A 16,398-nucleotide genomic window follows, 5' to 3' on the forward strand; every position below is an offset into this window, starting at 1 on the left:
AATGTATCAGTCACAAGGACTGCAGATACGTCGCATGTCATAAGAATGTGTCAGTCACAAGGACTGCAGATACGTCGCATGTCATAAGAATGTGTCAGTCACAAGGACTGCAGATACGTCGCATGTCATAAGAATGTGTCAGTCACAAGGACTGCAGATACGTTGCATGTCATAAGAATGTGTCAGTCACAAGGACTGCAGATACGTCACATGTCATAAGAATGTGTCAGTCACAAGGACTGCAGATACGTCGCATGTCATAAGAATGTGTCAGTCACAAGGACTGCAGATACGTCACATGTCATAAGAATGTGTCACTCACAACGACTGCAGATACATCACATGTCATAAGAATGTGTCAGTCACAAGGACTGCAGATACGTCGCATGTCATAAGAATGTGTCAATCACAAGGACTGCAGATACGTCGCATGTCATAAGAATGTGTCAATCACAAGGACTGCAGATACGTCACATGTCATAAGAATGTGTCAATCACAAGGACTGCAGATACATCACATGTCATAAGAATGTGTCAATCACAAGGACTGCAGATACGTCGCATGTCATAAGAATGTGTCAATCACAAGGACTGCAGATACGTCACATGTCATAAGAATGTGTCAATCACAAGGACTGCAGATACGTCACATGTCATAAGAATGTGTCAATCACAAGGATTGCAGATACGTCACATGTCATAAGAATGTGTCAATCACAAGGACTGCAGATACGTCGCATGTCATAAGAATGTGTCAATCACAAGGACTGCAGATACGTCACATGTCATAAGAATGTGTCAATCACAAGGACTGCAGATACGTTACTTGTCATAAGAATGTGTCAATCACAGGGACTGCAGATACGTCACATGTCATAAGAATGATGTGTGAATCACAAGGACTGCAGATACGTCACATGTCATAAGAATGTGTCAGCCACAAGGACTGCAGATACGTCACATGTCATAAGAATGTGTCAATCACAAGGACTACAGATACGTCACATGTCATAAGAATGTGTCAATCACAAGGACTGCAGATACGTCACATGTCATAAGAATGTGTCAATCATTGGGCTCCATTTATTAAGCAGCGTATGCTGCTTCGGAGGCCCATCATTTCAGGCTCGCCTGAAACATAAGTTAAGAAGCAGCAGACCGCTGCTCCTTAACCTGTTCGCCACCTTTTTTTCGCCAGTGAGCAGGGGACGGCATTGCACAAGCATTTCACCAGAAATGCTTGTGCAATGTTAAATGCGGACAGCGTATGCTGTCCGCAATTAGCGATGCAGAGCGAATCATGTATTTAATAAATCAACCCTAATATCTTCATCTTGTTTCACAATAAGATTGCTGTTACATTCTCACAGATTTATAGACACTCGTGAGGATGCAGAGGACAAATGCTATGAAGGCAGACTCACGTTATTTCATGAAGACAGACTCACGTTATTTTATGAAGGCAGACTCACGTTATTTCATGAAGACAGACTCACGTTATTTTATGAAGACAGACTCACATTATTTTATGAAGGCAGACTCACATTATTTTATGAAGGCAGACTCACATTATTTTATGAAGGCAGACTCACGTTATTTCATGAAGACAGACTCACGTTATTTTATGAAGGCAGACTCACGTTATTTCATGAAGACAGACTCACGTTATTTTATGAAGACAGACTCACATTATTTTATGAAGGCAGACTCACATTATTTTATGAAGGCAGACTCACATTATTTTATGAAGGCAGACTCACGTTATTTTATGAAGGCAGACTCACGTTATTTCATGAAGACAGACTCACGTTATTTTATGAAGGCAGACTCACGTTATTTCATGAAGACAGACTCACGTTATTTTATGAAGACAGACTCACATTATTTTATGAAGGCAGACTCACATTATTTTATGAAGGCAGACTCACATTATTTTATGAAGGCAGACTCACGTTATTTTATGAAGGCAGACTCACGTTATTTTATGAAGGCAGACTCATGTTATTTTATGAAGGCAGACTCACGTTATTTTATGAAGGCAGACTCACATTATTTTATGAAGGCAGACTCACATTATTTTATGAAGGCAGACTCACGTTATTTTATGAAGGCAGACTCACGTTATTTTATGAAGGCAGACTCACGTTATTTTATGATGGCAGACTCACGTTATTTTATGATGGCAGACTCACGTTATTTTATGAAGGCAGACTCACGTTATTTTATGAAGGCAGACTCACATTATTTTATGAAGGCAGACTCACATTATTTTATGAAGACAGACTCATGTTATTTTATGAAGGCAGACTCACATTATTTTATGAAGGCAGACTCACGTTATTTTATGAAGACAGACTCACGTTATTTTATGAAGACAGACTCACGTTATTTTATGAATGCAGACTCACATTATTTTATGAAGGCAGACTCACATTATTTTATGAAGGCAGACTCACATTATTTTATGAAGGCAGATTCACATTATTTTATGAAGGCAGACTCACGTTATTTTATGAAGGCAGACTCACGTTATTTTATGAAGGCAGACTCACGTTATTTTATGAAGGCAGACTCACGTTATTTTATGAAGGCAGACTCACGTTATTTTATGAAGGCAGACTCACATTATTTTATGAAGGCAGACTCACATTATTTTATGAAGGCAGACTCACGTTATTTTATGAAGGCAGACTCACGTTATTTTATGAAGGCAGACTCACATTATTTTATGAAGGCAGACTCACGTTATTTTATGATGGCAGACTCACGTTATTTTATGAAGGCAGACTCACGTTATTTTATGAAGGCAGACTCACATTATTTTATGAAGGCAGACTCACATTATTTTATGAAGACAGACTCATGTTATTTTATGAAGGCAAACTCACATTATTTTATGAAGGCAGACTCACGTTATTTTATGAAGACAGACTCACGTTATTTTATGAAGACAGACTCACGTTATTTTATGAATGCAGACTAATGTTAGAAACTCATTAACCATCATTTCACTGCATTTTACAGGGCTTCCTTAGTGGGCATTCCAGTCAGTAACATCTAGAGCTGCGTGAGGCCCCTATTACATAATATCACGCAAATAAAATGGGAACCGCGAGTAAAGTGCAAGAGCAATAATTACATCTGCAACTCTTAGGAAACAGGACATTTAAATATTTGTACCTGTAAAATATTGTTATGGTAAAGAAGTGTCCCTGGCTAGAATGAAACGTGTTTCTCACATCGCGTGAGCTTGTCTAATTTTTATTTGACTTCTTATTAAGAGCCCGATATTCAAAACATCGACACACTGACAAGAAACTGTCTGCTTAGGTTTGTCAGACTCACAGTCCTTTGTTCTGTTTAAATATTCTAATAAAAGGGCAGACCAGAGATTTGCCGGTGAGTGGCGATGCATCTCCCATTGTAAATAAAAGGGATTGCAGATTCTGCTCAACTACGCCAACATCGCCACTTGTCGGCACTTTCAGTGGAGTTGGGGGGGGGGTGTATTTAAAGTGTTCCTACACAGCATAAACAGTGTGTTTACCGTGTAGGAACACTTCAAATAATGACTTTTGTAAACTAACTGTACTTACACCTACACTAGCTGCCTCACACTATAAAATTTCACCACTACTGGCAATGTATCCCAATCAAAATGCAGGTTACTCCTCATTAATTTCCATACAATGATTAAAATAATATGCATATAATTTTAACATTGTAAGAAATGTAATGCTACTCTAAACTATTAACCCCTTATGGACCCTCACCCCCATCGCAACCTATACTATTTACCACCCCCTAACCTATTAATCCCTAAATCGCCAATAGCCCACCACAATAAACTTCCTAACCTATTAACCCCCAAAATATTAAACATTATTTAACCCTAAACTGCCAATAGACCATTGCAATAAACACTATGCTACTTTACCCCTAAACTGCTACAACCCTCCAATGCAAACTACCCCTACACTAATTAACAGCTAACACCCCCAAAGAGCCCTAACCTAACACCCCGTAAATTACAAAAAAGAACAAAAAATAAAATTACAAAAAATTAAAAAAATACATTACAAAAAAAGCAAAGCACTACAAAAAATAAAAACCACAGTTATGCCTATACAAAAACTAAAATCTCCTTAAAAAAAGCCCACCCCAAAATAAAAAAACAATAACACTAAAACCTACTCTAACAATTGCCCTTAGAAGGGCATTTAGTAGGGCATTTCTCTAAAGTGATTATCAAAGTAACCCCCCCCCCCCCAAAAAAAAAGCTATCTTAAAAAACTGATAAAAATTGCCCTGATTACTATATTGTGGTAGGCTATTTGCAATTTAGGGATTAATAGGTTATGAAGTTTATTGAGGGGGGCTATTGGCAGTTTAGGGGTTATTAGGTTAGGAAGTTTACTGCCATGGGCTATTGGTGGTTTAGGGATTAAGTAGTGTAAGGTTAGTTTGCCGTGGTGGGTTATGTTGGTTTAGGGGTACTTTACATCTTCAAATGTCGGTTGCAATCCTGGTTGGAATTTATCCCCTGCATCACCACCCATTGAGATGAATAGTATAATGCCTCCCAGAGATGCCAGCATCTTGGAATATTTTGCCGGCTCACTCGACATTGCAGTGGATCTCTTTGGTATATATTGCCGCATCACAGGACTTTCAGTCATCGGGGCCTAACTATTTACAACCCCCCTTTATGTGTATGTTAGCACAAGCTGTTTTACATAAGAAGTTTTGTTTTCATTCATTTGCTCTGTAAGAGTTTGAAGGCTATTTATGACACCGTACCCTTCCGAGTACAACTCGTTCTATGCGTTGAGAAGTGAACAATTAGAGATAGGGGCTGCTCGATGCATTGTAACAGAGAAAGACTCACAACTTGTGGCTGTGACAAGAGCGAGTACAAACTTTTTTTCATGTTTCGAGATTGCAATGAGTTGGGGATTTTTTGCAAGATATTCATTTTACAAACAGGATTTATTGAATCTAGCCTTGTGATTCTCTAGATTTTTCACCTGTTCTGTCTGTAATTTCGCTTCTGTATCAGAGTCACAGTCAATATTGCCATTGGTGGCAGCAAGTTATTGAAAACCTCTATGGTGTCCAAGGGGTTAAACCTAAACCTCTCCCTAACAACTAATTCCCATGTTGTTGAAATAGGTAATTGGCAACATTAAGAAAGCATAATATCATGGTTAGATAGGTCTCATTGTAGAAGACATTCCCAAAGCAATGTTATGAAGAGACCTCAAGGATGTGGTCAAGACTAGAACAGTGAAAATAGTATAGGGGTTGCTGAGAACTCACTTTGTTTAGCATAGAGTCCGAGGTTCTAGAGACTTGTTAAAGACTCCACCATCTGAGATAAGCAATATCAACAGTTGTCAAAGAAAAATATGGCTTTAGCATTGCACTCAGCGACTTTAGCAACCACAGAGTGAGGCGGATTCCTAGGGGCTTGAGTGATAAGTTTGCTGCAACATTGAAAATGCTCCTTTGACTTAATTGTTTTAACAGTTGGGTCTCTTCAAAAAGAAATTGAGTCTTTATCAGAAGAACTTACAACGGCTGAGGAGGGTTTGAAACAAATGTTGCTGAGTGAAGAAGCTAAGTTAAAGGGATATGAAACCCACATTTTTTTCTTGCATGATTAAGAAGTAAATTGGAAACTGTTTTTAAAGTGTAGAGTGTAATTGTCTGTCTTCATTAAAAATATATTAACCTATCGCAGTACTGTTTGTTATTTTTGAATACACCTCCAAAACTGCAAGCGGTCTCCTGCTGGGAAGTTTCTACTACAACAAGAGGCACTGCAGAAGAACGTTTGTGGGATGGTGTTCCCTTTCCCCAGGTTGCCATTACTAACCTCATACAATTGAGGTTAAAGGGACAGTTTACCCCAAATTGTTCTCCCCTATAGTTTGTTCCAAATTATCTATTTTACCTGGAGTGTATTAAATTGTTTACAAGTCATTTACCCTTAATTCGGCATTTGAAAAAGCTGATTTATCCTGTGGTATCCCCACCTATACTAAACGTTTTTGGACTTAAGTCCAAGTTATTGACAGGCAATGTAAACACAGCCAGCAAAAGAAATTACACTCCCGTGGGTGGTAGAAAAGATAACTAATAAAATTATAATTGTCCATTGTTCTCTGTAAGTATTGAGCTTTGGTTTACAGACATACATAAGATAAGAAAGCATGTGTATGTATACACTAACATATTGAGATCTCATTTTACCTGCAAGCTCAACCCATTATAATAGGCTGTGGATGCAAAGAACAAAACATGCAATTTAATAATCTGAAAATGCCATTTCTTATACATTTTATACTCTGCAGCTGGTATAACAAGTTATTGGAAATACATTAAGGGAAAAACAATTTTACTGTATACTGTCCCTTTAAGGATGTGAGTTTGCGTTTTGCTTCTTCTTATTGCAATTTTTATTACTAATAACAACATCCTTATTTCCATCAAACACTGATGGGCTTGCTCTTATGTGAATAAAGAAATATTGCAAGTGTTTGGATGGTGCAACTCTATATTGGACTTTTGCTATTTGAGTTTCTGATCTGAGCAGTGATTAGGAGAGGGGTCTATTGGCAGTGTAGGGGTTAATCGATTAGTATAGAACCCATAAAACTCACAGGAGCTAGCAGCCTAAACATGAGTGGTACTTCCATGTCTGATTTACAGTGCTCTACAAAGAGACATTTACAGGGAACAGGTGGGTATATTTTATTTAAAAAAGTTAGGATTAGTAGATGCCAAGGTTTGATCACCCTTAAATGGATAATAAACCCACATTTTTTCTTTCATGATTCCGATAGAGCATGCAATTTTAAGCAACTTTTTAATTTACTCCTATTATTTTACTTTGTTTTCTTGCTATCTTTATTTGAAAAGCAGAAATGTAAAGCTTAGGAGCCGGCCCATTTTTGGTTCAGCACCTGGGTAGAGCTTGCTGATTGGTGGCTAAATGTAGTCACCAATAAGCAAGCACTACCCAGGGTGCTGAACCTAAAATGGGACGGTTCAGAAGCTTTACATTCCTGCTTTTCAAATAAAGATAGCAAGTGAACAAAGTAAAATAATAGGAGTAAATTAGAAAGTTGCTTAAAATTGCATGCTGAATTATGAAAGAAAAAATTTGGGTTTAGTGTCCCTTTAATATCCAGCTTTTCAAGAACCTTTGTTAGAACAGTATTTATGTTCTAGAGCCACCTGTGACTATAGGTGAAGCAAGTGATGGAAGACTTGAGTAGATACATTGTATCTGTCCCACGCAGGCACATAAGTAAACTTTACCTCCTCCATTTTTGTAGCAGAGGTATGGGAACCTCCAGACGTTACCCAGCCCTACAGCAAAGCCCACACATGACATGATAAAGTCCATCTGACGAGTCCAGGTCTCTCTTTCTGGGATGGGTATTTTTACTGGGCCGATGCTGGGAGCCACCAGTGGAGTCATCACAGCCTTTTCTCCTGGGACTGCATCCCCCCCTCCTGTTGTCTCACATCCTTCCATTTCTGGGACCATGGGACACCCCACTTTTTCTGTAGAAATATAAGAAGAAGATATAAAAGAAATCACCAGGTTGGCATCTCATTCACTAAATTATGATGAACAAATTAGCATAGCAAAGTGTTGCAGATCTCTCTGGCAGCTAAGGAGTTAATCACTGTCACCTTTTATTGAAATATTTGCTCACATCACTTGTAACCTACGAAGAACTTTGTTCTTGTCCTGCGGAACCTGTTATGTAATTTGCTCAATCTTACACAAAAATATTTAATGTAATTACACAGTCGATTAGTTACAAATTATCTTGCAATTAGACCACAGATTAAGTGAAGCAGGTGTTCTGTTGTCATTTTTTTGTAAGATTGACAATTAAATCATCTGTCATCTGGACAAACAAATTCATTTGTGATTCTTGGGAGATACAGAGACAAGAAATCACACATCAATTCAAAGTCTTTAACAAATAGAAACAGATATTCTTTAAATAAGTTTTGAAGCATCTGAAAAAAATATTTATTCACAGAAGATAATCTCTCAAGTTTCCATCTGTTCTGCCTATAATATAAGAAATTTATATTTGCAGAGAATAATTGGAGTTTTCAGCTGGTTAATTAGATTGGCACTTTGGTGGCAGGGAAGGAAAAAGAAATTAAATTCCTCAGTGGTTATAGAGACATTAAACACTTTATGACTGTAATATAAAATGTTTACTATACATAATAAAACTACTGTGCAATATTCTTTCATTATTTATTTTGCCTAATTTTCCTGTAATTTACCTTTGCAATTAAAGAGACAGTCCACACTAAAATTGTTATTGTTTAGAAACATAGACAACACCTTTACTAGCCATTCCCCAGCTTTGCACAACCAACATTGTTATATTAATATACTTTATAACATTTAAACCTCTAACTTTCTGCCTGTTTCTAAGCTACTACAGACATCCTCTTATCACATGCTTTTATATTTGATCTTCACAACAGGAGACTGCTAGCTCATGTGGGCCATATAGTTAACATTGTGTTAACACCTGAGAAGTCAACACAGTAGATTTCCATAATCAGCAAATGCAAGATAACAAGACAATGCAATATCACTTAGTCTGAACTTTAAATGAATAGTAGTTTTTTTCTGGCAATTTTAAAAGTTATGTCTATTTCCACTCCCCCTGTACCATGTGACAGCCATCAGCCAATAACAAATGCATACATGTACCATGTGACAGCCATCAGCAAATCACAAGTGCGTGCATATACACATACTCTGTGAATTCTTGCACATGCTCAGTAGAAGCCGGGGACTCAAAATGTTTAAATATAAAAAGACTGTGCACTTTTTTTTAATGGAAGTAAATTGGATAGTTGTTTAAAATTACATGCTCTATCTGAATAATGAAAGTTTAATTTGACTTGAGTGTCCCTTTAAGATTTAGAAAAACACAGTACTAAATGCAAGTCAATAGATAATAAATACAAAGTCATGTGATCGGGGGGCTTTCATAAGATGCTTCCTTAGATACAAGGTAATCACAGAGGTAAAAAGTATATTAATATAACTGTATTGGTTATGCAAAACTGGGTAATGGGTAATAAAGGTATTATCTATATTTTAAAACAATAAAAATTCTATTGTAAACTGTCCCTTTAATGGATTTAAATCCTGAAATCTCACACAGCAGCTTCACAGACCTAACCTTGCCATATAGCATCCCTTATATGCAGTTTGTTATCTTATCACAATGTAGATTGTGATCTCTAAAAAGCTAGACCATAAAACTATTGAAGCACACAGTGTTAATCACTCCTAAGAACGCTATGTTAATCTATGGCAAGGCTGTACAAAAGAGTAATTACAAGGTGTTTACTGTCCCTTTAAGACCAGCTGGCTTGCAAAAACATTTACAGTTGGATTAGCATGTTCTCTGAATAGCCAGGTGATACTCCTCTTTCAATTTTACAATTTACACTCTCTTGCCAGTTAGTTTGCTATATTCCTATGATGTTGAAACATAAGGTGCTGTTTGCTCTTTGTGATATACACAGGATATAGCCTATAGTTGACTTTGCCTTGTGCAGTAATTGCTACTTCATTTGCTAACGGGTGATTGCATTTATCTACCACCTTTTTCATAAAGCATTGCCTTGCGCACAATACCCCTAAGCCATATGCAAAACGATCATATTCATGTCTTTTAGATTCCAAGATCTTTATCAGCAAGAACCGTATTAGCCCATAACATTCTAGCATGATTTGGGTGCTAGGAGTTCTATGTATACCAAGCAGCTGCAGGAATACCCTTTCAAATATGCTTGTCTTCCTCACTCCCACTCCATATGGGGAGGTTGAAAATAGATAATAGGGAACACAAACAGGAGGAAATGTTACAATGAAAAGCTACATTGCTCTGTTTAATGTAATATAATCTGGTCAGTAGAAACTGTGGTATTTCCTTGGTTTGACAAGTCCTTTTAGACAGGCTGTGGTTCAGGAGAGTTCTCCCTTAGGAAGTAGGCTAAGAGATATTGCACCATGATTGGTTACACTATCCTATACAACAAGTTGCAGCTTTAATATTTGAGCAGCATTGACTGTTTTACATTTCATACAAAGAAGTTACCCTCTGTAAATAGCACTGCCATTTGGTGCTATAAATGAAGGTGAATCCACAAGGAGTACTCAAAGTGCTAGTCATGAAGAGGACCATCCCTAAGTGATAGTATCTGCCCACAGAGAAGAGGCTCCCACTGCAGATAGTGTCTGCTAATAATAGATATGGGAAGCTGGTAACTTATTACAGAGGGGATGGTTAATACGGAGATGTTAACAACAGGTCATGGGGAAGAACGTCAGTAATTATAATAAGGATTTTACCTGCAGAAGTGAATTTTCTAGGCAGTGAGAACGTCCATGAGGCAGTGAAAAGTGGGTGTAAAGTTTACCCAAGGAGTTGATAACTGGCAATAGTCCACTTTACTATAACGGACTATAAACAGGATGACAACTGATTATAGAGTCCCTAATAAGATAAGGGACTATACATAGTCCACAAGGAAATAATAACAGATTATAGAGTCCCAGGATAGATGATAAGTAACTAATAAAGAGTCCCTGAAGAGATAAGTGACTATAGTGTAAAGAGTCCACAACAGGATGATAACTGAATCCCTGAAGAGATGATAAGTGGCTATAGTATAAAGAGTCCACAACAGGATGATAACTGAGTCCCTGAAGAGATGATAAGTGGCTATAGTATAAAGAGTCCACAACAGGATGATAACCGAGTCCCTGAAGAGATGATAAGTGACTATAAAGAGTCTCTGAAGAGATGATAAGTGACTATAGTTTAGAGTCCACAACAGGATGATAACTGAGTCCCTGAAGAGATGATAAGTGACTATAGTATAAAGAGTCCACAACAGGATGATAACCGAGTCCCTGAAGAGATGATAAGTGACTATAAAGAGTCTCTGAAGAGATGATAAGTGACTATAGTATAAAGAGTCCACAACAGGATGATAACTGAGTCCCTGAAGAGATGATAAGTGGCTATAGTATAAAGAGTCCACAACAGGATGATAACTGAGTCCCTGAAGAGATGATAAGTGACTATAAAGAGTCTCTGAAGAGATGATAAGTGACTATAGTATAAAGAGTCCACAACAGGATGATAACTGAGTCCCTGAAGAGATGATAAGTGACTGTAGTATAAAGAGTCCACAACAGGATGATAACCGAGTCCCTGAAGAGATGATAAGTGACTATAAAGAGTCTCTGAAGAGATGATAAGTGACTATAGTATAAAGAGTCCACAAAAGGATGATAACTGAGTCCCTGAAGAGATGATAAGTGACTATAGTGTAAAGAGTCCACAACAGAATGATAATTGAGTCCCTGAAGAGATGATAAGTGACTATAAAGAGTCTCTGAAGAGATGATAAGTGACTATAGTGTAAAGAGTCCACAACAGGATGATAACTGAGTCCCTGAAGAGATGATAAGTGGCTATAGTATAAAGAATCCACAACAGGATGATAATTGAGTCCCTGAAGAGATGATAAGTGACTATAGTGTAAAGAGTCCACAACAGGATGATAACTGAGTCCCTGAAGAGATGATAATTGACTATAGTATAAAGAGTACACAACAGGATCATAACTGAGTCCCTGAAGAGATGATAAGTGACTATAGTATAAAGAGTCCACAACAGGATGATAACTGAGTCCCTGAAGAGATGATAAGTGACTATGGTGTAAAGAGTCCACAACAGGATGATAATTGAGTCCCTGAAGAGATGATAAGTGACTATAGTATAAAGAGTCCACAACAGGATGATAATTGAGTCCCTGAAGAGATGATAATTGACTATAGTATAAAGAGTCCACAACAGGATGATAACTGAGTCCCTGAAGAGATGATAAGTGACTATAGTATAAAGAGTCCACAACAGGATGATAATTGAGTCCCTGAAGAGATGATAATTGACTATAGTATAAAGAGTCCACAACAGGATGATAACTGAGTCCCTGAAGAGATGATAAGTGACTATGGTGTAAAGAGTCCACAACAGGATGATAATTGAGTCCCTGAAGAGATGATAAGTGACTATAAAGAGTCTCTGAAGAGATGATAAGTGACTATAGTGTAAAGAGTCCACAACAGGATGATAACTGAGTCCCTGAAGAGATAAGTAACTATAGTGTAAAGAGTCCACAACAGGATGATAACTGAGTCCCTGAAGAGATGATACGTGACTATAGTATAAAGAGTTCACAACAGGATGATAACTGAGTCCCTGAAGAGATGATAATTGACTATAAAGGAAATTAAAAACAGACTATAAAGAGTGCATGAGATTATAAAATTATAAAAAGTCCACAAGGAAATGATAACTGATTATAGAGTCCCTGAATAGATAAGTGACTATAAAGAGTCCACAATGGGATTTTAATGGATTATATAGTCCCTAATAAGATAAGTGATTACAAAAAGTGCATGAGGAAATGATAATTGGCTATAAAGAATATGCAAGTGGATAATAACTGATTTATAGAGTCCCTGAAGAGAAGTTAAGTGACTATAAATAGTGCATGAGGAGAAGGTAAGTGACAATAAATAGGGCATGAGGAAAAGGTAAGTGACTATAAATAGGGCATGAGGAGAAGGTAAGTGACTATAATTTATAAATAGGGCATGAGGAGAAGGTAAGTGACTATAACTAGCGCATGAGGAGAAGGTAAGTAACTATAATTTATAAATAGAGCATGAGGAGAAGGTAAGTGCCTATAAATAGTGCATGAGGAGAAGGTAAGTGTCTATAAATAGTGCATGAGAAGAAGGTAAGTGACTATAAATAGGGCATGAGGAGAAGATAAGTGACTATAAATAGAGCATGAGGAGAAGGTAAGTGACTATAAATAGTGCATGAGGAGAAGGTAAGTGACTATAAATAGGGCATGAGGAGAAGATAAGTGACTAGAAATAGTGCATGAGGACAAGGTAAGTGACTATAATTTATAAATAGGGCATGAGGAGAAGGTAAGTGACTATAAATAGTGCATGAGGAGAAGGTGACTATAAATAGTGCATGAGGAGAAGGTAAGTGACTATAAATAGGGCATGAGGAGATGATAACTGACTATAAATAGGGCATGAGGAAAAAGTAAGTGACTATAATTTATAAATAGGGCATGAGGAGAAGGTAAGTGACTATAAATAGTGCATGAGGAGAAGGTAAGTGACTATAATTTATAAATAGGGCATGCGGAGAAGGTAAGTGACTATAAATAGTGCATGAGGAGAAAGTAAGTGACTATAATTTATAAATAGGGCATGAGGAGAAGGTAAGTGACTATAAATAGTGCATGAGGAGAAGGTAAGTGACTATAAATAGAGCATGAGGAGAAGGTAAGTGACTATAAATAGTGCATGAGGAGAAGGTAAGTGACTATAATTTATAAATAGGGCATGAGGAGAAGGTAAGTGACTATAAATAGTGCATGAGGAGAAGGTGACTATAATTTATAAATAGGGCATGCGGAGAAGGTAAGTGACTATAAATAGTGCATGAGGAGAAAGTAAGTGACTATAATTTATAAATAGGGCATGAGGAGAAGGTAAGTGACTATAAATAGTGCATGAGGAGAAGGTAAGTGACTATAAATAGAGCATGAGGAGAAGATAAGTGACTATAAATAGGGCATGAGGAGAAGGTAAGTGACTATAAATAGTGCATGAGGAGAAGGTAATTGACTATAATTTATAAATAGGGCATGAGGAGAAGGTAAGTGACTATAAATAGTGCATGAGGAGAAGGTGACTATAAATAGGGCATGAGGAGATGATAACTGACTATAAATAGGGCATGAGGAAAAGGTAAGTGACTATAATTTATAAATAGGGCATGAGGAGAAGGTAAGTGACTATAAATAGTGCATGAGGAGAAAGTAAGTGACTATAATTTATAAATAGGGCATAAGGAGAAGGTAAGTGACTATAAATAGTGCATGAGGAGAAGGTAAGTGACTATAAATAGGGCATGAGGAGAAGATAAGTGACTATAAATAGGGCATGAGGAGAAGGTAAGTGACTATAAATAGTGCATGAGGAGAAGGTAAGTGACTATAATTTATAAATAGGGCATGAGGAGAAGATAAGTGACTATAAATAGTGCATGAGGAGAAGGTAAGTGACTATAAATAGTGCATGAGGCGAAGATAAGTGACTATAAATAGTGCATGAGGAGAAGGTAATTGACTATAAATAGTGCATGAGGAGAAGGTAATTGACTATAAATAGTGCATGAGGAGAAGGTAAGTGACTATAATTTATAAATAGGGCATGAGGAGAAGATAAGTGACTATAAATAGTGCATGAGGAGAAGGTAAGTGACTATAAATAGTGCATGAGAAGAAGGTAAGTGACTATAAATAGTGCATGAGGAGAAGGTAAGTGACTATAATTTATAAATAGGGCATGAGGAGAAGGTAAGTGACTATAAATAGTGCATGAGGAGAAGGTAATTGACTATAAATAGTGCATGAGGAGAAGGTAATTGACTATAAATAGGGCATGAGGAAAAGATAAGTGACTATAAATAGTGCATGAAGAGAAGGTAAGTGACTATAAATAGTGCATGAGGAGAAGATAAGTGACTATAAATAGTGCATGGGGAGAAGGTAAGTGACTATAAATAGTGCATGAGAAGAAGGTAAGTGACTATAAATAGTGCATGAGGAGAAGATAAGTGACTATAAATAGTGCATGGGGAGAAGATAAGTGACTATAAATAGTGCATGAGGAGATGATAACTGACTATAAATAGTGCATGAGGAGAAAGTAAGTGACTATAATTTATAAATAGGGCATGAGGAGAAGGTAAGTGACTATAAATAGTGCATGAGGAGAAGGTAATTGACTATAAATAGTGCATGAGGAGAAGGTAATTGACTATAAATAGGGCATGAGGAAAAGATAAGTGACTATAAATAGTGCATGAAGAGAAGGTAAGTGACTATAAATAGTGCATGAGGAGAAGATAAGTGACTATAAATAGTGCATGAAGAGAAGGTAAGTGACTATAAATAGTGCATGAGGAGAAGGTAAGTGACTATAAATAGTGCATGAGGAGAAGATAAGTGACTATAAATAGTGCATGAGGAGAAGGTAATTGACTATAAATAGTGCATGAGGAGAAGGTAATTGACTATAAATAGTGCATGAGGAGAAGGTAAGTGACTATAATTTATAAATAGGGCATGAGGAGAAGATAAGTGACTATAAATAGTGCATGAGGAGAAGGTAAGTGACTATAAATAGTGCATGAAGAGAAGGTAAGTGACTATAAATAGTGTATGAGGAGAAGGTAAGTGACTATAAATAGTGCATGAGAAGAAGGTAAGTGACTATAAATAGTGCATGAGGAGAAAGTAAGTGACTATAATTTATAAATAGGGCATGAGGAGAAGGTAAGTGACTATAAATAGTGCATGAGGAGAAGGTAAGTGACTATAAATAGGGCATGAGGAGAAGATAAGTGACTATAAATAGGGCATGAGGAGAAGGTAAGTGACTATAAATAGTGCATGAGGAGAAGGTAAGTGACTATAATTTATAAATAGGGCATGAGGAGAAGATAAGTGACTATAAATAGTGCATGAGGAGAAGGTAAGTGACTATAAATAGTGCATGAGAAGAAGGTAAGTGACTATAAATAGTGCATGAGGAGAAGGTAAGTGACTATAATTTATAAATAGGGCATGAGGAGAAGGTAAGTGACTATAAATAGTGCATGAGGAGAAGGTAATTGACTATAAATAGTGCATGAGGAGAAGGTAATTGACTATAAATAGGGCATGAGGAAAAGATAAGTGACTATAAATAGTGCATGAAGAGAAGGTAAGTGACTATAAATAGTGCATGAGGAGAAGATAAGTGACTATAAATAGTGCATGGGGAGAAGGTAAGTGACTATAAATAGTGCATGAGGAGAAGGTAAATGACTATAAATAGGGCATGAGGAGATGATAAATTGCAGGGTCCATGAAAAAATAAAGCGCATACAATGGGTCTATAACTGGCTTTAGAGTCCTTAGAGAGGTGATAACTGACTTGAATGAGCCCAGGAGAAGATGATAAATTTCTATATACAAGTAGCAAGGGAAATATGGATGAGCTACCCATTGCCCTTAAAAGGGCATTTAGCTCTTTTACGAAAAGCCCAAACCCTTTTTAGGATGAAGACAGAAGAGGCCGTCTGGATGAAGACTTCTCGCCTCCTGGATGAGGACTTCGGCGCATGGATGAAGATTGTTCAAGCAGGACTTCAAAAACTGTAAGTGGATCGTCGGGGGTTA

The 16,398-nt window shown here is 37.1% G+C and overlaps 1 protein-coding gene across 1 annotated transcript in view; it reads right to left on the bottom strand.

Moving 5' to 3' along the window:
* The window catches only part of LOC128666309 (sodium- and chloride-dependent creatine transporter 1-like), a 92,733-nt gene that overhangs the window by 59,087 nt on the left and 17,248 nt on the right, over positions 1–16,398 (bottom strand). The window contains exon 2 of the mRNA XM_053720811.1: positions 7,327–7,575. Coding sequence (XP_053576786.1) covers positions 7,327–7,575 — 249 coding nt within the window. The remainder of the gene's footprint in view (positions 1–7,326; positions 7,576–16,398) is intronic.

This window comes from Bombina bombina, chromosome 7, assembly GCF_027579735.1.
Source record: "Bombina bombina isolate aBomBom1 chromosome 7, aBomBom1.pri, whole genome shotgun sequence".
NCBI classification, from domain to species: domain Eukaryota; kingdom Metazoa; phylum Chordata; class Amphibia; order Anura; family Bombinatoridae; genus Bombina; species Bombina bombina.